This window comes from Talpa europaea (assembly GCF_964194135.1).
Source record: "Talpa europaea genome assembly, chromosome: 14".
In the NCBI taxonomy this organism is placed as follows: domain Eukaryota; kingdom Metazoa; phylum Chordata; class Mammalia; order Eulipotyphla; family Talpidae; genus Talpa; species Talpa europaea.
This window is the reverse complement of record NC_140082.1, coordinates 19,432,452-19,455,090: the sequence shown is the minus strand read 5'-3', so window position 1 is coordinate 19,455,090 and position 22,639 is coordinate 19,432,452. Positions and strand designations below refer to the sequence as shown.

At 47.8% G+C, this 22,639-nt stretch overlaps 1 protein-coding gene across 1 annotated transcript in view; it reads right to left on the bottom strand.

The window, feature by feature from the left end:
* Positions 1-221: 221 nt before the first annotated feature.
* Positions 222-22,639, bottom strand: part of LOC311183682 (calpain-9-like) — a gene marked incomplete at both ends in the record, with an annotated part of 49,633 nt that continues 27,215 nt past the window's right edge. Inside the window, 11 exons of the mRNA XM_084253227.1 lie at positions 222-316; positions 1,227-1,387; positions 1,508-1,599; positions 7,923-7,981; positions 9,553-9,669; positions 11,466-11,544; positions 11,897-11,956; positions 14,286-14,350; positions 16,155-16,212; positions 17,405-17,479; positions 18,512-18,548. Coding sequence (XP_084109353.1) covers positions 222-316; positions 1,227-1,387; positions 1,508-1,599; positions 7,923-7,981; positions 9,553-9,669; positions 11,466-11,544; positions 11,897-11,956; positions 14,286-14,350; positions 16,155-16,212; positions 17,405-17,479; positions 18,512-18,548 — 898 coding nt within the window. The remainder of the gene's footprint in view (positions 317-1,226; positions 1,388-1,507; positions 1,600-7,922; positions 7,982-9,552; positions 9,670-11,465; positions 11,545-11,896; positions 11,957-14,285; positions 14,351-16,154; positions 16,213-17,404; positions 17,480-18,511; positions 18,549-22,639) is intronic.

Here is a 22,639-nt window from a genome sequence, read left to right as displayed (position 1 = left end):
ATTTGACTCCTAAACCACATGTCATGTGGGAGGATCTCCTCACAGGTACCTGGAAAGGGCCTGATGTGCTTCTAACCTGTGGGAGAGGGTATGCTTGTGTTTTTCCACAGGACGCAAACACTCCTATGTGGATCCCTGACAGACTGATTCCCCATCATGTCTGGGAGAACTCAAACCGATGGCCTCCCCGTCCCCGCGGACCAGACCAAGAAACAGAAGGTTTAGATGTTCACCTCCTCCCCATTATCCTCCTTTTGGACAACGGCATCCTCGCTCTCTTGCCCATGATCTGACTTTATCCCTGCACCATCTGCATCTGCAAGACCATGAACACTTGTCATCTACTACTCGGCACTGTGGCTCCCCATTTTGGGGCCAACTTAAAAGGCTCCCGCACCGAGCTCATCATCTCATTAGCAGTCAGAATACTGCTGTTCCTCCGGAGACCATGTTCTTAGCTGTGTTGGCCCTTATTTCCTGCCAAGTCATGCCTGTTCATTCCTTGCCTGTTCTCTCCCCTCCACCCGCAGCCCTTATCTCTGCACCTGCAACTTCCTATTGGGCTTGCATCCCTGACCCTCCTCTGTGACACCCCACCCCTTGGGGATTTCCCTCACCGAGCATTTACTAATTTTTCTGATTTATTAGGTGGGGATTTAGACTCCTTTATTTTGTTTAAAAGAACTAATAACTTTTCCTTTCATGGACGTGTAAGTACCTCCCCCATGTGCTTTACATCGAATCCTGAATAAATGAAGACTCTTCTTCATGGTCGTTTCCCCATTAATTATAAGTTTTTGTTGACAGATTCCCCGAGGCTTTATTCCTCCATGCCAAAACGTGACTTTTGGGTGTTGTTCCTGCCTCTCCTCAGTCCCCAGACCGCTGATGAACATTTAACACGTGTTCCCCTCTCTGCCACTCTCCCAGCTTGTTCATTTCACAACACAAACGACCCCTGGAATTCTATTGACTGCAGTCATGGATTTCCCTTCTGGCATAATTGCATACTTCCTTCTACAGGAGTTTGTTATCAGCCCTATCAAACTGATGTTTCTGTTGATGACTTCTCTATACCCGGTGCGGCTGCCTCAGCCACAGATGTCTCCACAAACTACAGCCCACACCTGCAAGGCTCTTCTGTTTACAGCTGGTCAGACAGTCTTATCCCTCCCCCGGAGTCCATCGATGACCAGATGGTTTTCTGCCAGATGGATCACTCGCACCTTCTTCTTCAATACTTCCAATGAAACTCATGCTTACTCGGACTTGTTTTGCCTTTTTGCTGCCACCTCTACTGTCTATTTTAGATGTCCTGGATGCTCTATCAATGACTCCATCATACAGGCTTGCGTAGGCCCCACACACGCCCTCCTTGTTGAGGGCTCTGGACATTTATCAATCACTTATAACCAACATGCCTTTCATGTCAGTTGCCATGGTTGTGTACTCACCAATTGTTTCACCTCCGTCAATTCATGGTCTACTATGACATTTGTTATTGTACATCAGCCTCCTTATGTTGTTCTTCCAGTACAATTGGAACGGCCATGGTATGATGACACCGGGGTCTATGCTCTTCAGCTTGTTGAGCTGGGTCTACGTCGTTCAACAAGATTTGTTGCTGCTCTTATCTTGGGCATCACAGCACTCATTGTTATTATTGGTTCCGTGACTGTTTCCACTACTGCTCTCATCCAACAACCTCACACGGCTTCACATGTTAATGAATTGTCTCACAATGTTACAGATGCCTTAATTGTTCAAGATCGTATTGATAAAAAATTTGAGTCTTGTTTAAATGTCCTTGAGGAGACTTTACTGTATATTGGTAATCAAATTCAACATATTAGGACACATCTTACCATTAAATATCACTCTGATTATAAATGGATTTGTATTACTCCACATGTTTATCATTCTTCCTCTATCTCTTGGAATAATGTTAAAAATCACTTGTTAGAAGTTTGGGAGAATACTAATATTTCCCTGGATCTTACTAATCTCCAAAATGATATTAAAGCAATTAGTTTAGCTTATGTTTCCTCCTCCACTCCTGCTGAAGTCGCTTATTCCTTTCTGGCCTCCTTACAGCATTACACCACAAAAGCGCCGCCTGGTTCCCCTCCTTCATTAACTTTGGCATTTCCTTGCTTATAACACTGGTTCTCTTGTTTTTGTTCCCAATTGTCACTAAATTGTTTTTACATGCTATCAAGCAAACTAATTTATTGAATTAAAAACTGTACAAATGTTGGCCAAAAACAAAAAAGGGGGAAATGAGGCAGGCTGCGCTACCCATGCTATCTCTTGACAAGGTCCAGGCATTAGGGGAGACTCCCGAGAAGAGGGGAGTTTCTGCACTTTCCAGAAGATCTGAACTAGACCCAGAAGATCTGAACTAGGGAGTCTCCATGGCAACGCCTGCTAATGCTCTCCTGTTTGTTCTTGGTTAATGCAGAAGTAAGTTAGTTCTAAATTGACTTATAAAAAGCTAATTCGGACCTAGACGCTAATTGGGTTATTGTTCTTACACTTGAATCATTACTAAAGAAAGTAAAAAAATGCTAAATGCAGTCAGAAAAGAAATGTTTTGGCCCTGAGAATTATGGAGAACAAGCTGCCCTGAACCAGCTGTGCTTGGAAACTGTAGCCTAACCTGGAGGGTAGGTGTTTGTGGCAACAGTACATTCCCTGGTGTATGCCAAAGGTCAATAGTTTGCAGGCTATGTGGAGGTAAGGTATTTCTAGTTTAGAGTTAGACTTCAGTAGACTTCAGTAGAGGTAGACTTTAGTGGATTTGATGAATTACTTTAGGCCACTTTGAAGTAATAGATAAATTAGCCAAGTTAATTGAATGCTAGGAGATAGGTTGATTTCAGTAATAGAATATAGACTAGGACTTTCACGCCCATTCCAAAACTAGGAAAGTTTCATAGAATGATTAATTGTCACCAAACGTTGTGCTGTCTGAAATAATTGATCATCTTAGAATATGAGCTGTACCTAGAAAAATAATTGTCCCTGATGTTTTTTAAGGTAACCAAAGAAATGCCTTTTTGTTATGAGACCAAGGGAGTCTCTAGTTTCATGAGAAAATATGTAATGATTGTCTTTGTTCTACTTCAATGCTCATGTTGATGAAATCTCACTGCTCGCCTTACTGTATAAATAAAGACCCGCTGACACACTCAGTAGGAGAGACCTGCACCAATATAAGAGTGCTTGTGTCTGCCTCACCACACTTCCCCTCAGCCCCCAAGTATTCACCGACACTGTCCGTCCTCTCCTTTTGGGGACCCCTGACAGGACATCTAGCTGGAGCTGGTCTCCAGCAGCCCCCTCCTCTTGGCATACAGCCTTGCTAGTGGAAAGGCCAGCCTGACACCATCAGACAAAAGGAGAATTTGCAAGTGATGAGGGAAATCAAGCTTGCTTATTGCACGTGGGTTGGAATGTGTAACTAATGGGACTTTCACTGCAGCAGTCGTGTCATTGCCTTCCCCTTTACTATCAATTTCAACATAACTTTGGACATTTTCCGCTTCCAGAAGGACCGCCATAAGGAAAGTTGAAACCAAATGGGTAAGTTGAGTTCTAGTGAGTTTAGAAGACACAGGAGCTTTGTATGTTGAGATGCTGAAAGGAAGGACTGTCTACAAAGTGTTTTTAGGAGCCAGGACTTGACATGCCTAGAGAATCCTCTAGACGGTCTCCTTCTTCTCAGAACCCTCTTAGGAATCACATCAATGAGTTCTGAGGCTTGCCGGGCCCACCTCTGCCTGTCTCCGACCCGTGGAGCCAGGGCTTGCCTTGCCTTCGAGGTCCGGAGTTAAGGAAGCAGCCATGTAAGTGCCCAGGGCAAGGCAGCCCAGACAGGTGAAGTGACGGGGTTAAGCACCTGCTGGTTGGAGGTAAGTTCCAGACGAGAATGCTGGATTCTGGACTGCAAATCCAGTGTCATTTCCATAATATGATTATGTCTTTGTTTCATATGGCTCAGTTACCTAACGATGGTTTTCCCCTTCCTTTGGCGAGAGAGTGACTCTTTTCCCCAGCAGAGTTCCGTGGTGATGCACGGATAATCCTCAGGAACATCCCTGGGCTAAGTTCTTCCATCTTCAAGTGTCATTCAGGCATCCAGGGGAGTCTTTCTCTCCCTCCACATCCCTCTGTCTCTTTCTTTCTCCCTCCCCATCCCCCTTTCTCCTCTTACTCCCCCCTCCCTCTCTCTCCTTCTCCCCCTAGTCCCACTTTCATTTCCCCAGCCCCTTCCCCTATCAGAAAGGCACTGTGGGCTGAGAAAATGGCCCAGGTGGGCCTCAGTAGCAAGCACAGCCTACTGTTGATTCACTGCAGTGCCAGCACGGACACAGCCCTCCAACTGGTACTTGGCAGGAGGTCTTGGCTCTCAGCACAACGGTGCTTTGTTATCACAAATGATCCAGTGCACTGAACTGAGCTGGCACCAATAACCTCAGCACTCCTGCCAACCGCTCACATGACTGGCACTTTCTGAATCTCTGCCCCTCAGTGCACCCGCACAGGACAGGACTTGTGAGGAAAGATTTTCACTCCCTGCGTTGGGTGCAGGCTGTTTAGATGTGACCACAGGACCGCAACTGATGTGTCTGGGAACAGGCCTGTGGGGAGATGCCTGGGGGAGTCACCTCTGCCACCCCAGGGAATGGGCTGGAGGAGTGATGTTCTTGGCTGTGGCCCATGGCCACTCGGGTGCTATTAGAGAATTTTTTCCTTCTATATTGTCTTTTCCCAAGGACTTACAATGTGTCAAGCACTGCTATCAAATATACACGTTTCACTGTGTCTCCCATTGTGCAGCTTTCATCCCAGAAAGTTGGGTCACCCTTCTGAGCGGAGCTGGCCCAGGTGAACAGGCACTGCTCACAGAGGGGGTGTCCACACTGCAACCTGCCATCCCACGAGGAACACCACTCCTTAGGCTTCCAGCTCGTTTCACTTCAAAATGTCAACAGAAGAGAAGATTGCTTTTAAAATTTCCTCAGTCACATAGACTATTATGAGAATACTTTTCAGGTTTTTTAATGAAATTATAGACTATGAAGATTGGGAAGAACTCCACTTCCTCCAACTGAGGTGGGTGGTGGTGAGAGGATTCACCAGAGGCAGCGTGAGGAACAGAACAGGCAGACTGACAGAAACAAACTGCTGAAGGGAGCAGTGGGTGAGTCAGGAGAGGTCTGCTGCACCATGCCAGTAGCCCCATGGCCGGGAATCGAACGCATGCTGCAGTGGCTGCGGTTAGCTTCATAGGTTGCCTCTTAATCCCTTGCGCCATCAGGGAGGCCCAAGACCTAATATATATTGAGCCATATCTTATGTTACTTCCACTATTCTAACTCAGGGGGATTTTTCTGTGCCAGGGAGCTAGAGCAAGGCTTCTCCGCCCTGTTCTTCCTATGATGGTGGAGATGAAGGAGATCAAGTCTGATATGAATCTGGACTTCTTGAAGAGGAATAACATTGTACTTGGCTGTTTTTACCCACAAGTTTTGGACACAAAGAGCTTCTGGTCTGGCCAGAGACTGTCTAATTTACCAGTTCTCAGAAGGGGAGGGTGAGATTTTCATGTTGGTGTACTCTTTTTTTTTTTTTTTGAGCGTTTTAATTTTATTTTATATATTTTATAACATTTTTCATTTTTGCACAATGTATGCATTTTCATCTTGATTATAGTCCCATTACAATTCCCCACCCCCCTTGTTTTGATCCTCCTCCTATTAAGAAAGCATCCAGAATTCCCTGATGTTTGCCTCAGGAGGGAAACATATATTTGATGCTGAAAATGCCTAATTATGACCACCCGCCTTTCCTTCTCACTTCTATACGTATTTGGATTTATTGGACTGGGGCATGGCCAGGGCACTGGGTTTTAAATTCTCCCCTTGTGATGCTGATGGACAATCAGAGTCGAGCAAGCGTAGCATGAAAGGAGAGGATGCAAACATTTTTCCAGTTATGTTGGTAACTAACTATGGGATGAGGGCAAGAACCTGCAGAGGACTTTGGTGTGTTGAGGCCAGGGAGACAGGGACACAGCATTCAGCAGTCCTCACACCAGCGGACATTGGGTTGGAAGCGGCACCTTGAACCTGAAACAATGGAAAGCTTCCTCTCTGCTCTTGGGTCTTTGAGGGACAAGTTGCTGTTGAAAGACAACCCTCCCCTCCCCCTGTTGCCACATGGACAGGCAGCAACTGTCACGCTCCCTTCGTGCATGTTAGTGGTAACTTTGAAGTCAGTGAGAAATAAAGTGGGTCTAGGGTCACTCTTGTTCTCATAAGGAATTAGTTTGAGTGTGTCCTTTTCTGTAAACACTGGGGTGTTATTTTTTACAGTTATCACTCAGAGAGCTACAATCACTGCATTGTGGCACATGCTAAAGGTAGAAGTGAACACTAGAAATGAAAAATGACCAGGTTGTGTTCTCATTGACATTATAATGTAGTCAGGGATCTGAGACACACATGTAAGAAAAGTAGTGATGAGTCAACATGATAAACTGCCAAATTGCACACGATGATGATAACCAAAGTTTTGGTATGAGGTGAAGGCCTAGCTCTCTTTCTACAAATGGTGAAACGGAGGAACAGAGCAGATGGAGTGACCAAAATCAGCAAAAGGCGAGGGTCCATCCCCATCTACTACACGCTGTCATCAACCTTCCACTGGGACAAGTCAATAAAATGGTAGCCAAGTCCAAAGCTGCTACTGAATTTGGGAAGGTAGGATGGAAGTCAGGTGGGGAGAGAAACACCTGAGACATGGGGGAGGGGTGAAAGCTGTTAGGGAGAGCAGAGCTGTGCAGAGAGACAGGGAGAGAAGGAAAAAGTGGGAAGCAAACACCATGGGAACCATGAGTCACCCCAGTGTCTACTCTACCTTTGGGAGGAGCTTGTCTCACCAGCATCCTCAAACTGCAGGACATTTCAGAGTCACTGGGGACCCAGCTAAAACAAGACCTGATGGAACAGGTCTGGGACTTCATATCTCCTCTGCAGTGTTTGTTTTATTTAATTCTCTTATTTTATTGAGATGTAATTGACATGCAACACAGTGTATGCTGAAAGTGACAACTTGTTGGTTCCGCCCATTTTTGTACTACAGTATGGTGGCCACTGTGGTCCTGGCTCCCGTACGCATCACAGAATTGTCATTTCTTTTTTGTGCAAGAACAATTAAGACCTAGTCTTTTAGCAGCTTGGAGGTGTAGAACAGGGCACTGTTGACTGTAATCACTATGTTGTTGCTCTGCATTTCCAACCAGCTCCCCAAGTGATGCCCATATGCCACTTGCAGACCACATTCTGGGCAGCAGGGAAAAGGTGAGCCCCACCAGGATGTATCTTCCAGGCCCCTGAAACTCTGAACCACACATTCCCTCTGTCATCTCCCTCTGCTGTGTCCTTGTAACTGGAAAATACTATATATTTCTCAGGGTTTTTGAGGTAGAGGTGTGTGTGTTTGCGTACATGGGCACATACCCAAGAATCACGAAACCCACAGATGATATGAGCAAGCAGGGGGCAGCAACCAAATTGGAGCTAGAAGGCAGGCAGGCCGAGGAGCTGATATGGCAGAAAGACAAGAAGGCAGAGTTTGCTCACTCTGTTCCAGGTGATAAACCTCTACATGCCTCTATTTCCACCTCTGCAAAATCCGTATAGCATTAGACTGTACCGCACAGGACTGTTGTAAAGATTACGTCGACTATTAAGTGAACATACCTCAAAAACATTAGCAATTTTATTATGGTTAATTACCCTCATGGCTACATGTCAGCCCTCATGGACAATCGTGTAATCAGCAAATGTGTGGAGCGTAGGTTGTCAACCCACCCCTGGCTTCATCCCTGAGCCAAAGGTCTGACTTGGCCATACCTCATTGATGTTCAGATGAATGAACTCCTTGTTTTTTGTGCTGAGAGCCTGGAACACCCCTGAGGGGAGAGAATGAGAGAGCGGTCATTGCTGGGGTAGCTCCTGCAGCAGGTTTCATTCTCTCCCCAGCACCGAGGGGCCCTCCCTTTGCGGCTGGGCAGCTCCTCTGGGAGTCTAGAGCTGCGGACCTGGGCGTTCTTCATTCAGCTTCAACTCTGTCACAGCCCTGTCTGTGAGGGGCAGAGTGGGTATGAATGACCAGAGGCTGCAAACTCTAAAGACCAGTCACACATAATCTGTCTCTCTTCCAAGGGCTGCAAAATCTGTTTGAGATCACAGGGTAGGTGTCTGGGATTTATAATACAGAAAGGGGGAAAACGGAGTGAGAAAGAGAGAGAGGGAGAGAGACTCTTCTGACTCTCTGTGCTATGACAGGATTTGACCAGAAATTGGACAGTTCATCAGACATGAGTCTGAAACCCAACCTCACCCCCACCCTGTCGTCCTGCACAAAGGGGCTGGGATGTGGAGAGCGTGATTATTGTAACAAATGCTGTGCAGAGAAGACTTACACATGACGGCCCCTCAGCTCGCCATATACATCACTGTAAAAGGTATCAGGCTTTTCTGCCCTCCCGCCGTTAGGATGGATGACAGAATCCTGCGGTCCTGAGCGCATGCCTGATGGCGGGCACCTGGAGTAGGGTGTGGGCATGCGTAGGTGGGTCCACCTGAGCTAAGAGACGGGTTTATAAGGGTGGTGCAGCAGAGTGCGGTGTGGTGGTAGTGCGGTGTCGAGGGTGGAGGAGTGGAGTGTACGGAGGAGCGCGGCGACTACAAATGGCGAAGATCATGTGGCTGCTAGAACCGCTCATAAACCTTCCCAGAACGGGTTGGTTGCTTTACACAGGCGGACTCCAGAGCCCTGGCATTATTTGTCACAAACCCACGTGTGATCTTTCGCCAGCAGACTTGGACTAATGGACTTGGACTGATGAACTTGGACTGACAGTCCCGCCAGAAGGCGGAGGACCTTAGCAGTTTATGTTTTTTTGGGAATCTGGGGGTGGCCAGTGGGCCTTGATGGCCAAAACAGCTTGTGTATGCCCAGCAGCCAGGCGAGGAGAAAAGCCAACTGAGAAGGCAAAAGCTGGTGCTGATGCTAAGTTTAGGAAGCCCTGAGCGGCTGTTAAGCAGCCTGAGTATGCTGAAGACCTGTGAGTCTCGTAAAATCACCTGTGGGTGATGCCCACAGTGAGGGTGAGGGTGAGGGTGAGGAGTGAGGTGAGGAGCTGAGGAGCCCATCCTTGGGGGACGGGTGGGGAATGTGGCTTGCAGTTTCCAGGGATCCCCGACCCATGTGCTTGTGCAGTGGGTTGGCCTGAGTGCAGGGGTCTGCGAATCACATTGGTGGCTATGAAAGCCAAATGTTGGAGCTACAGCAGACAGAAACCCTGAGGGTTTGGTGATTACCCCCAAAGAGTAGAGGATCCCCAGTCCCGGAGTGAGTGCATCCTGGGGGTGGATGCTGTGTGTGGCTTGGCGGATTGCCTCCTACCTGCTCCCAGAAGGTGACTGAAGGTGGAGAGTGTCCCGTGGTCAGGGTCCGGCAGCCCCACTGGATACTCACGGCCGGCATTCTCCAGCCGCACCAGGCAGTTGAGGAAGTCGTCGAAGCCCAGCTGGAGCTCCTCGTCTTCGCACCTGAGGACCATCAGCTGCAGGAGGTGGTTGCTCAGCTGGAAGCCTGTGGGGAAGAGTGTGAAGACACAGGCCACTGTGGCTGGGCCCCAAGGGGTTCACCTCCAGGGCGTGCCCAGTCTGCCTATGGTGAACTAACAAAAGGGGTCCCCCTGTCCAGTGGAGGCTGCTGTCCTGAGTTTGAATGCAGCGGGTGGAGTGTGCCAAGGAGGGAGGCGGCTGTGCCAGGACTTCAATGAAATTGGGTCTCGCTGTCGATGAGACCCACTCACGTTCTCCCCCAGCCTCCCTCTAGTTCCCTGCCTGAGCTCCCCTCCAGCTGCTCCTGCTGGGCATCTGGGGGTTCCAGCCACAAAACCCACAGTAAGTGAACATTTCTCAGTGGCATTTGGACCCAAAGCTGTTGGGGGCTCTAGAAACCTTTTTCTCAAAGGAGATGCCACTGCCCAGAGTGAATGACAAGGTACAGGCTTCATTCACACACATTTCTGGGGGAGGGAGAACACCAGGAGGGGCCACAGGCCTGCATGCAAGGTGGGTGCTGCTCAAGCCGGTGGGGGGTGGGCTTTACTTGGGTTTCCTCACTGGTGGAATAAGGGGTTTCCCCAAGTAAAATTACTTCAAGAGCCAATAGTTAATGCTTTGATTTCTAACCAAATTCCTTAGGAATGATTTTCCCCCCTTCTATTTTATTTTAACCTACATACTCCCTGGCCAGGAAATGGTCAAAGTATTGCCTAGAAGTGCAGCCAGGGTTTTCCTGTCTGCTCAGTCCCAGCTCCACACAGAGAAGACCCACCCCTGAGCAGTTTTGGGAGCCTGCAGGGTGGGTGCCCAGAGTGCTGCAGCTGCACTCACTGGAGACAAGGTGGGGAGGGCAACCCCATTCTCTCCGCAGATCAGAATGGGAAGACTTGGTCACATCCCTCTTGGAAGGGCAAATTTTGTGTCCCCTACTTGGTTTTCCTCCTCTGGAAACAAGTCACCAACCCCTAGGAAAACCAGGCTCATCTCAACTGTTTCTCACACTTAAAACTCATCTCTTGTCTTCTCCCTCACATAGGACCCAAATGGTCCTGGTTTTGTAAATTCTGTCCCTGTAGACCTGAAAGCTGACGAACTTTCCAGGTGCTTGGTTACCTGGGAGGGAACGAGAGCACAGGTGTCAGCAGAGGCCAGGGGCCATTTCCCCAAAACATGCTCTGTGAGAAGCACCACACAGCCTGGTGGGGGCTGTGGGTTGCAAAGGACAGTGGAGCCCCAGAGGCTCAGCCTGCCATGGCCGTGGCATAGCCAGAGGCACCCCCAACCCATCCTTCCTGCCGGGAGCAGTGGATGAACTATGTATAAACCATCCGGTTAGGATTCAGTCTGCTGGTGAGCAAGCCGGGGGAAGGGCCGCCGACGGCAGAGTGTGAGTGTGTGAGTCTGTGAGCGGCCCGCTGCCTGCAAACCACAGCCCAGGCGTGCCCTGTCTGTCGGTCACCCTCACCCTCTGAAAGCAGATCAGAGGCTGGCAGCACTGTGGCTTGCCGCCGAAGGGTCCCATGTAACTCTGCTTGGGCAGAAAACTTGGTCCGAGGCTCAGAGGCCTCTGGGGTCAGACTAAGTTCATCTTCTGTGGATATATTTTTAAAAATCCTGCCAACATTGCACAGATATTTAAAATGTGGGCCCTGAAGTGATTGAGCGAGTTCTGGGTCTGACGTCTGGCTCTGCCCTGAAGAGGCATCTGCTCAGGTCAAAAACCCGCCACCTCCTGGAGTCCAGAGCAAAGCAAGCGGTGTCTGCAGGAGCACCTGACACACAGGCAGCCTGCACCTGGCCCCGGGCTTTTGTTACCTGCGGCTTTCAGGGCGATCCGCAGCTCGTAGGAGGACATGGTGTCGGATTTGTCAGTGTGGAATTGACGGAAAAGGTTCTGGGGGAGGAGAGCAGAGGCATGGAGGAGGAGGGCCCCAGGGAGGAGATGCCCGCCCGGGCAGTAGTGGGGGGCGGCCAGTGTGGAGGGCAGAGTCCTCACCAGGGCCCAAAGAGGGAAGGGCCGTGTTGGGCCCTGCAAAGGAGGTTGCTTCCTTGGGCTTTCCCTCGGGGTGGAAGCACCGTGGTGCCTCCAGAAGTATCACAAGCCCTCCTGGAATTTCATCATATTTGTTCTCTTGTGCCTTTTCTGAAAATTAACCCTCTTGCCTGCAACACCATGATCTCTAAAAGCCCCTTCTGCTCTAGGTGTGTACAATCCCCTTGGGGCCAAGCACGGCAGGGTTACGTACCATCCACTTCTTCAGTTTGTCACAGAACTTGTTGAATTCATCAAACTCCAGCTTCCCGTTTGTAGGGGCAGGACAGGACACAGTGCAGGTGTTCTGATCCCATGCAGACCAGGTAAAGGAGTCAGAGTCCTCAGTGGTTTTTGCAGGTTTTTTATTGGGGTTCAGCAGGTACGTGGCAGGCAGGGGCGCTGGGGGGCCGGGAAGCTGGCGGTCCTCCCAGCCCGAAGCAAGTCTTCACTCTATCTGGGCTCTCTGGCATTCGTTCTGCTACTTCTCGGCTTCTCTTTCGACATCTGCTTTGGCTTCTGCTGGCGTCCCCGTGACGCCGCCCTTAAAAGCACAGTCTTAGCCCAGGAGTACGCACTCCAGGTGCCCACCATCAGGCATGCATTCAGGATCACAGGGTTCCCTCATCAATCCTGATGGCAGGAGGGCAGAAAAGCCTGATATTTTTCCTTACCCTACACCGTTGCCGCTGGTGTGTCAGGAGTGAGTTAAGGAAGAAGAAGCAAGTATGTTTCAACCTGACAATTCAGAGCCGGGCAGTGTGACGGGCATGGGTGACATGGATTCGGCCTTCTAGGGAGATGGTTCAATTATTAAACCAGGAATCTCTAAAGAAGGCACAAGGTCGGGGTCAGACAGGGAGTACACCTGAAGATGAAACACCCATGCACCCCCCCAACACACCCCTCTTCATTTCCTGGGATGGGACCCCAAAAGTCAGTAAGATTCTCAAGTCCTTTTGGAAGTGAGGTGGAAAGTTAAATTGATTTCAGACTGTAAGGGGCTGGACAGGACACAGTGCAGGTTTTCTGATCCCATGCAGACCGGGTAAAGGAGGAGTCAGAGTCCTCAGTAGTTTTGCAGGTTTTTTATTTGGGGTTCACCAGGCATATGGCAGGCAGGGGTGCTGGCTGGGGGGCTGGGAGGCTGACAGGCCTCCCAGTCCCCAGCAAGTCTTCACTCTATCTGGGCTCTCTGGAGTTGGTTCTGCTGCTTCTCGGCTTCTCTTTCGGCTTCATACTGCTGCTGCTGATACTGCTGCTGCTGCTGGCGTCCCTGTGATGCCGCCCTTAAAAAGCACAGTCTTAGCTCAGCTGAATCCCATCTACCTATGCCCACACCCTACTCCAGGTGCCCACCATCAGGCATGCATTCAGGACAAGGATCCATCATCTATCCTGATGGCAGAAGGGCAGAAAAGCCTGATATTTTCTTTACCCTACACAGACCCTAAAGAGCACAAAAGAAAAACAAACTTATCTAAACTCTTCTCTTTGAGGCTGGTCCTTACAGATGCAGCAAATGCAAACAACCTGGGCTGAACTCCAGGGCCAGCTGGGAACTGAGATGCAGAGAGAGAGAAGGGGTTCTCCAGTGGGGGAGGGCAGCACCAACGGAAATTCAAAACTGCAGGTATCTGATGAGAAGCTTCTTCATTCATCATTATGAAGTGCCCTGGGACGAGCCAATAACCTTCAGCCAAGTCCATATTTCTTTGCCCCTCACCTACTGTCCAGCTTCTTTTCATCTTGGACCCTTGTGCCCTGAATTGCTTAGTTCCCTTTGTCCTCCAAAGGCTGGGGACATTAAAACTTCCAAATAATTGTCATTCAATGGTATAAAAAATTGGGCTTATAACCATGTGACAATCAGTTCTATTTCATATTTGGGCCCCAAATCTCTGCCCCTGTTCCCGGTAGGAAGCAGGCCCAGAAGAAAGGCCTTGCTCATCACCCCTCAAGAATGAGAGCAGGTGGTGAGGTGAGGAGCAGGAGTAACTCCAGAAAGGTGTTGTCACCAGCCCGGTTACTAAAAGTTCCTCGTCCTTGCTCTGGTCCTGAAGACAAACCCAGCTGAGACTGAATGGGGTACTTTTGTAGGCATCACCAACCCTGAAATGACTTAAGGAAAACAGGAGTTGGGACCAAGGTGGCGAATTCCATAGCCCCTACCCTTGATGAATGATGCCAACCCCATCACCTAATGGCCATGAGTCAAGATAACAGGTAGCACATGCTCATCCACCTGCCCCACAGCCCCTGCACATTTTGAGTTCAGAGATGGCCTTTGAGAAAATAGCCCATCACCTCTTCAGGTCGCTGGCTCCTGATTAAACCTGAATCCTTCCATCAGCTCTGGTCTCTCGAGCTTTGGCCTTCAAGCTGCGAGTAGGTAGAGCCTGGCTCTGGTAACATCTTCAAAAACAATCCCCCACAGAGAGTCTGTGCCTCTGGGTTCTGTTCCATTTCTAGTTCCAGGGGTCTCCCAGTTCTTGGCTACTGTTCGTGAAGACTAACCTGCAGGTTGTGGGTGCCATGTCCTAGGGAGGTCTGCAGACAAAAACATTTAACATCTATTCTTGCCCACATATTTGGAAGGATACGTCCACTAGAGAAATGACGTTTTTACAGGAAATCAGACTTAGCTTCTTAAACTGAGTGTCCTTATCTGAAATCACACATGAAAGCAAAATTCATTTCAAATCTGATAAGACTGTTCCCAGCTGCTGAGAGTCCCACAGTGTGGTCAGATCTGTGGCTGGCTAGGGTGTTGACCTTGTCAGTCTCTTAGGATACTGAGGAGAGTAGAAGTTGACATGGCCCTTGGGGAGGAAAATTTATGAAATATGAATAATGCCTTAAAATGGGAATATCCTTCCATCCATTTATCCTCTCTTTATTATTTTTTTTAATTAAACCTCCCATTTCTTTTTTTTTTTTTTAAGATTTTTATTTATACAAGAACTGGGGTACAGGCCAGATGCGTGGGAGGGTAAGAGGATTCACCAGAGACAGAGCGGGGAGCAGAACAGGCAGACTATTGAAACACATTGCTGAGGGGAGCAGCGGGCAAGGCCAGAGAGGTCTGCTGTGCCATGTGGGACCCTCACCGGCCAGCTGGGATCAAACCCGCACTGCAGAGGCTGTGGACAGCTTCACAGTGCGGCGCTCAACTGCCTGCGCCACCAGGGAGGCCCTCTCTTTATGATTTCTAAGCAAAGAATTATAAATGAAGACTTTTATTATTAGGTTATTTATAATGGCAAAAATTAGAAGTTCCAGAAAGGACCAATGGAAGAGTCTCAACAATAAGTTGGGTTATGTTCCTATAATGGGTTATTACACAATCTTTACGAATTTTTAAGCATGTTTAATGATCTGGGGGAAATGTTCATAAAAATTCAAAGCAGGGTTAAAATTATTGGAGAAATTTGAGCATTCACACACTGCTAATGGAAATGTAAAAGAAATGCTTTGGAAAATGGTCAGGCAGTTCCTTAAAAGATTAGCTATAAAATTACTTCTGAATTTGAGCAATTTTTTTAACTATATTCCCAGAGACATGAAAATACATGTCCACACAACAAACATGTCATATGAGTGAATATTATCCTGTATATTACATGCTACAATGTGGATGAACCTTGAAAATGTCCTGCTAAGTGAAAGAAGCCAGATACAAAGGAACCACATATTACAGGATTCCTTTTATATGAAAAGTCCAGAACAGGCAAATCTATAGAGACAGAGCGTATACTAGTGGTTGCCAGGGGATGGAGGAAGTGGAGAAGGGATGGTAAATGGGTGCAGGGTTTCTTTTTAGAGTGATGAAATGCTCTCAAAATTCGTTGTGGTGACTGCATAGTTCTGTAAAAAACTAAGTGCTTGGGTTGTGTGCTTTGAATGGGTAAACTGTATGTATGTGAATTACATCTCAAAGCTGTGAGAGTAATAGTGTCTGTCTCTTTATCTATCTATCTATCTATCAATCTATCTAACTACCTAACTACCTCCCACCTATCCATCCATCCACACACAGAGATCAAACTGAACACTTGCTCGCAGACACACAAGTTTAACAAGAGTTATTTGTGGGTGTTGAGATTACTAGTGATTATTATCTTTGTTATTACCTTTTCTGCATTTTAAAGAATTTCCTCCTGCACACCTCCATCATTTTTGGAATCAGGGAATAAACCACAAAAGGTTTTTTTTTTTTTTTTTTTTTTTTGTGGGACCCTCACCGGCAGCTGGGGAACGAACCAGCACTGCAGGCAGCCTCGCAGCCCAGCGCTCAATGGCTGCGCCACCAGGGGAGGCCCCCAAAAAAGCTATTTTTAAAGTTTGCCTGAACTCAGACCTGGATTAGGGAGCCTGGGGAGCAGAGCAGAACCACGCTGGGTGCCCATCATGTGTCCACTATTCCAGGGGAGCCCTGGGGATCTCTGAGGGTGGTGGGTGGGAACACTTACTCTTTTGCAGCACAGCATCTAAAACATATTTGAGTTCTTCTGCTGACATCTCCATGTCCTGTTGAAGTGGAGACAATTGCTTTTTGTGACTCAGTATCTTCTTACAGTTTCTTTCAATGATGAGCTTAATTTGACTTGAGACCTAGTCCATCCCTCAGCACCCTGTTGATTGCCCGGGTGCTCTGCACTGTTGGCCGCTGCCTGCTCACATCTCTGGGAGCTTCCAGCCACCCAGGGAGGGAGGTAAGTCAGGCCAGCCCAAGCATGCTTCCCCCAGCCCTGAGCCCAAGCTCCCTAAATGGCTCCTGTGTCAGAGGACACTGGGATCTGAGTGTCCAAGCCTCTGTCACAGCAGAAGCACCAGGAGAGCTTCAAGAATGCCCATACTGGGGCTTATCCCAGGGGCTTATCCCAGAAGCACCGGGAGAACTTCAAAAATGCCATACTGGGGCTTATCCCACTTTGATCAGGACAACTGGGAGTATGCTTCATTGATTATTTTTAAAAGCTCTGGGGATGAATTTCAGAACCATTGTCCGAGATGGTCCAGTAAATCCCACTAAATCTCAGCACCAGCTGCGCTCAGAAGCTTGAGAGAAATACAGAGTCTTAGACCTAGGCTAATATTATTTACAACTTCCAGCTGAGAGATGTCAAGGAAACACAGCTAGAGCAGTATCAAGGACATAGGAAGCCTGGGCAGGACAGGGAAGACCCCAACCCCCTGACCCCCAAACAGCCAGGATCTCCAACAAGCAAGCTGAGCAGCTGAGAGGGTGGGAATGGGCAGGGAAAGGATAGGAAGCAGGGCACAGACGCTCCAGGGTGCCTGAGCCACAGCTGCCCAACCTGGGCACATCTCTGTTAAGTGGCAGAATGCTGGCATGCATTTGTGGCATCACAGTAACTATCCTGGCAACACCACCTTCAGCAGAGCAGAGAGAGCATGATGAAGGTGCTAATTTCTGGGCAGAGGTCAAAGGAATCCCCTCCTAAGGCTTCTGTAGTCCCCACATAAAGTTTCTGGGCCTGGCTGGGTTCCGCTGGGTGCGGTGGCCCCATCAGTACAGTCTGGAGTGAGAGCTGTGAGGAGGAGGCCGACCTCAGCCCTTCTCAAGAGAACAGGGCTGCTTCCTCCCCGCCAGCTCCTGCCTGCCTCTGGGTCCGTCTCTGGGAAGTGTCACCTGATCCTTGGAGGGGGAGGCCAGGCCCCTCAGCCCTGCAGGCATCAAGGGCACGGGCAGCCCTACCTCACCAGCGATTTGTTCAAACATGGCCCAGAACTGCTGTTCCTCCTCTGTCTCCCAGGCAGGCGAAGTTGGCTTCTAAGGCTAAAAATGAACCAGAGGAACTTGCTTGGGAGCCACAAGAGAGAAATTGACATTGAGTTTCCCAAGAAAAAGCAGGAAAGGTGAGCCCTGGGCAGGAGGTTGTGCTGCCCGCAGGTGGAAAGGCCAGGACCTCCATGGCAGCCTCACATGCCTGTGCTGGGTGGTGCCCAGGACTGGCCTCAGCCAGTAGCATTAGGAATGAGAGTTTCCTCTCCTTGTGAGGGCTCGTTAGAAGAAATGTCTGGAAGGACTCCCTGGGACTGGTGGTGCCCTCCTTACCCGACAGAGGAGAGGACTTTTGGAAACTTGACTCCTAGCAGAGGCCTGGTCCAGCCAGGGCTGCCATCACCCCTCCCCTTCTTCCAGCGCATACTCCACCACCTTGACTAGAATTCCCTGCTTAATCATTTGTCACGGTAGGTGGTAAATCTTTATAGGCAGGATCTTTCCAGTACAGAGCACCGGGCCTGGTACATGGCAAAATGTCAGTAAAGGTTTTGGATGTTTTGTTTCGGGTCTGCTCATGAGCTGCATCCCAGAGAGGGCAGCAAGGAGAAGAAAGTCCTTCCTGAAAACTGGTCACTGCTCAAGATGGGGGTGTCAGATGTTCTGGTCACACCAGCATCTCCTGGAAGCCTTACAACCCTTGGGCAAGAATAAAAGCAGCCCCGACCTCTCTCCCAACAGACAACATCAGGGAGAACTGATGTGTTCCCCAAGCACATGGTCAAAAATTCTACCTGCTTCTCCCATTTTTGTTTTATCCGTTGCTTTTCTGAGATTGCATACTTTTTAAAGAGATTCCATCCACCTAAAAATCATCAGTAACCTCTCAGGGAACAGAGGGAGTGTCAGTTCTATTGGAAGAAAGGTCACTTGTTCTCCAAGAGGTTAGAATCAAGGTACTTCCTCGCATTGCGGTAACCATTCCTTGAAAATGGAAATTTTAAGTGATGTTATGGTCTGAAGAAAATTTCCAGGGCAGTCGCTGAATCCCACCCTCCACAGTAGCCCAAGAAGGCTCACCTCAGGAAGGGCAATGTCTACATTTCCATCCATGTCCCTGTGGCCACAAAAACCATGTTGATAATCATAGATTCACTTCCCCATTAGATGCTGCAGAGCTACAGGGTTCAGAGGTGCTGGAAGGTTCTGTACCATAGAAGCCTTCCTCTTCTGTGACTGCATTTCACAGGGTGTGCAGCCTCTAGGCACGGACCTCCCTCTCCACTCGTCACTCAGACCTTGCTCAGCATGAAAGTTGGAGGAAGACCATGTGGTCATCACTCCAAGCAGGACTTGTCCATTCTGAATTGTGAAAGAAGACACTCAGCTCGTTGAGGGTTAATCATTCGTGGGAAAATTTTAAAAGCTTATAAAGCAAGTTGAGGTGGAACCAACAAGATCACTTTTGAATCTGGATTCTTCACCCTTGGCCCTTCCCCCATCGATGTGAACCCCTGAGCCCACTGGGAGGGTGTGTTTCTGTGCTCTCAGGTGAGGAATCAGGAGAACCGTGACAGCAGGTTTACTTTGCTGCCCACACATATAGGGGAACCCGCAGCACTTGGGAAGTAGTCAGATTAGAGGAGGAGCAGGCTTCAGCTGTCAAATATGAAAATATCTGGAAGAATTCAGTTTGTTTGTTTAAAGATTTATTTATTTTATTTATACAAGCACTGGGTACAGTCAGAAGCGCGGGACGTGAGATAATTCACCAGAGTCAGAGCAGGAAGAGAACAACCAGACCGACGGCCAATGCTGTGGGGATCAGTTGGTGAGACAGTAGAGATGTGTCGCGCCCTGTGGGGTCCTAGCCAGCTGCAGCTGTGCCACCACGGGAGGCCCTGGAAGAATTCAGTTTTACAGATTAAATCCTGAAGCATTTCCAAACACAAATTATTGAAAATTCAAAGGGAAAGAAATAATGAAATATTAAGATTTGACAAAACCCTTTCAGAGCTTTTCATTATAGTTTAGGAGTCTCCAGTGAGGATGAAGCCAAGGGAAATTGAGCTGAAGGTGGCTTTTCTGTGACTGAGCTACTTGTGTCTGATACTGATACTTGTGGTATCACAGCAGATGGTGCACTGTGTATGATATTCACTATCACAGCAGATTATACGCTGCATCTTTTATGTTCAATATCACCTTCCATTATACACTATTGTACATGCACTGAGAATGGAGTTACCTTTGACCTCACCCCCCTAATTGACAGAGAACATGAAGGGTAAAAGATGGGCTCAGCCACAGGAGTTGCCGATATGCACGGATCTCGCATAGGGTTCTTCTGTGTGAATGGACACTGATCAGTTCATCCTTAGTGTGTTTTAGTGTCTGAGAGAAGACTGGAGAAAGACTTTGCAGCAGAGTTTTAAAAATCAAAGATTGCATTGCTTCTCTGTTGCTGACGAGAAAGAACTATGGCTTCTGTAAGTCCAATCAGCAGCATTCACCAGGCATACAGGCTTAGGGAATGCCCAGTTAGAGGGAAGTTCAGGGCTTTTGTTTGATGACCCTTAGGAGTTCTTGCTGAGCAGGTCAGTGAATGAGGGCTGGGGAGCTGGCTGCCCTCCCATACCTGTAAAGTGAAACAGCCTGAGGGAGAAGTCAACAGAGCAGAGAGGGCAGAACAGACTATCACAAGCATATCACTGATCGATCTGTGCTTGAAGCCCACTCTGCTCCTCTGGACTTGTCAGTTATGTAGGACAATAAATTCTTTTTATTTCTTTTCTTTTTTTGGAAGACTTATTTATTTATGCATACAAGAATTGGGGTACAGGCCAGAGGTGTGGGGGTGAGAGGATTCACCGAGACAAAATGGGGACCAGAACAGGCAGACTGACTGACATACATTGCTGAGGGGAGCAACAGGCGAGACAGGAGAGGTCTGCTGCACCAGGGAACTTCTGACTTGTCAGGTGGAGGCCTGCAGTGTAGGGGTTGGGAAATAATGACTTTTTGGCAGTCCAGGTAGTTGGAGAACAAGATCTAAAGACGGCTAAGTCAGTAAAGAATGATGTTCAGAGATAACGGTGGACCAGAGTGGTCATCATAAGGCTTTCAGCTTTGACTCTTATTAGATGAAGAAACATGGACGTGTTAACATGAACCATAACCCCTGACCCATGAGAAAGGACACAGATAGAAGTGGAGTCACCAGCTATGAAGTGCGTGCTGTTGTCCAGGTGACAGATGAGGGTGGGTCAGTCCAGGCTGGTAGGACGGGAGGTGGTGAGCAGTGATCATGTTTAAGATGTATTTTGAAGGTTGAGCCTATAGGACTGGCTGGAGGATTAAATGTGAGGAAAAGAATGAAAGGCAAGAAGATGTGTGGTTTGAATAGTTGGATGGATGAAGATGGAGAAGACTGTGTTGTCGCAAGTTGGGGAGAGAAGGATTTGAGGTTCAGGCATGTGATCCTGTGATGTGCTAGTGAGTAGATATTCACAGGGAGATACTGAGTAGATCCTTGAATATATGGATCTGGAATTCCAAGGACAGGAACTGCAGATATAAACTTGGGAGTATTGCAACCATGGGTGATCCCCAGAAGAGTTGTGCATGTTTGACAGTGTCTTGAACCTGCTCTTCGGAAGGCAACATTGTGTGTCACTTTTCTATGAGTCCTATGACACAAACGTGTGCAGAAGAAATTGATCTTAAGCCATATTCCAAGCTGGTCAGAACCAAGAGACTACTGACACACAACCAAGAAAGCAGGGAAAAAGAAGAGATTAGACCACACCCAGAAGCAAAGGGTCCATCCCAAGAATCTGGAAGCCTTTTCATATACAGATCCATTTGTAACTATTTGATCAGGCTTAGTCAAGCCCATAAACTTTACATTCCTAACTTTTATTTCCTTTCTACCTCCATTTCTATAAAATCGTTTCTACTTTCCAGATTTGAGCCTTGGCTCCTATCTCCTTGTTGGTTGCCCTCACAATAAAAAAAAAAACAAAAAACTTTCATCCCCCCAAAATGGTGCTGCAGTGATTGATTTTGAGGAGTGACAGGAAGTGAGCCTATTGCTGGTGTCAGTATCAGTGTAAAGACAGTGATATTTTAATTTATAAGAAGTATTTTATCATTAAGGTGACCAAAGTATATTTCTCATATATTTAGTGTTTATCCACAGTTCCTAATAAATGGCTCCCTGAATTCGAATTTTCTTAGTGTTGAAAGTGATGAAAAGTATCTTTTGTTATGTAAAGGAGGGGAGTTTGGGATGCATCTAATGACAGGGACTATGTTTTGCTCATGTCTAATGATGCAAAGGACACAGAAACGTTAATTCAAAAGGGCACCTTCACCCCTATGTTTAGAGCAGCACTATTTGCAATAGCTAATCTATGGAAAAAACACAAATACCTCATAGTACAAGACTGGATCAAGAAGATGTGGTACCTGTACACAATGCAATATTACTCAGTAATCAAAAAAGATAAAATCAGGCAATTTGCAGCAACATGGATGGAGCTGGAAGGGATCATGCTCAGTGAAATAAGCCAGAAAAAGGAAAATACCAGGTGGTCTCACATATAGCAGGAATTTAGAAAACCTAAATAAGGGACCAGGAAAAACTAATTATAGTAAAGTAAAACTCAAAATAAACAAGCAACTATAAACCAGAGACACACTACGGGCAGGCGGAGGGGGGACAGGATGGGAGGGGTTAGGGTCAAAATAAGGGGGGTAGGAATTGTGAGGGGAATATAATCAAGATGAAAATGCATACATTGTGCAAAAATGAAAAATGATGTAAAAAATATATAATATGAAAAAAAAAGAGGGAGGTACTCAGGCAAGAAGTCACTGGTGTGAGCATATGAAAGGAAACAGAACCAGAAATCAGACATTTGTGGTCTTGCAGAGTTGGAAAGAGTCAGCTGTTTCAGGGTCCCACAGTAAGAAACAAGACTTGAAATGATTTCTAGAGATAAAGGCCCATTAACCAACTTTCCCTTAGCAAAGATTTTCAGCTCTGTGGAAAGGCCAGATTAAGAATTCCTTCCCACTGATCCATATTTTGAGATGCTCCATAGGTGGCTGCCTTTAAGGTCCCTGTCACCAAGTTGGACCTGGAGGTAGTGACCCCTGGAGCAGCTTGCTGCCTGCATGCAAATTCACTGGGCTGCAGATTCA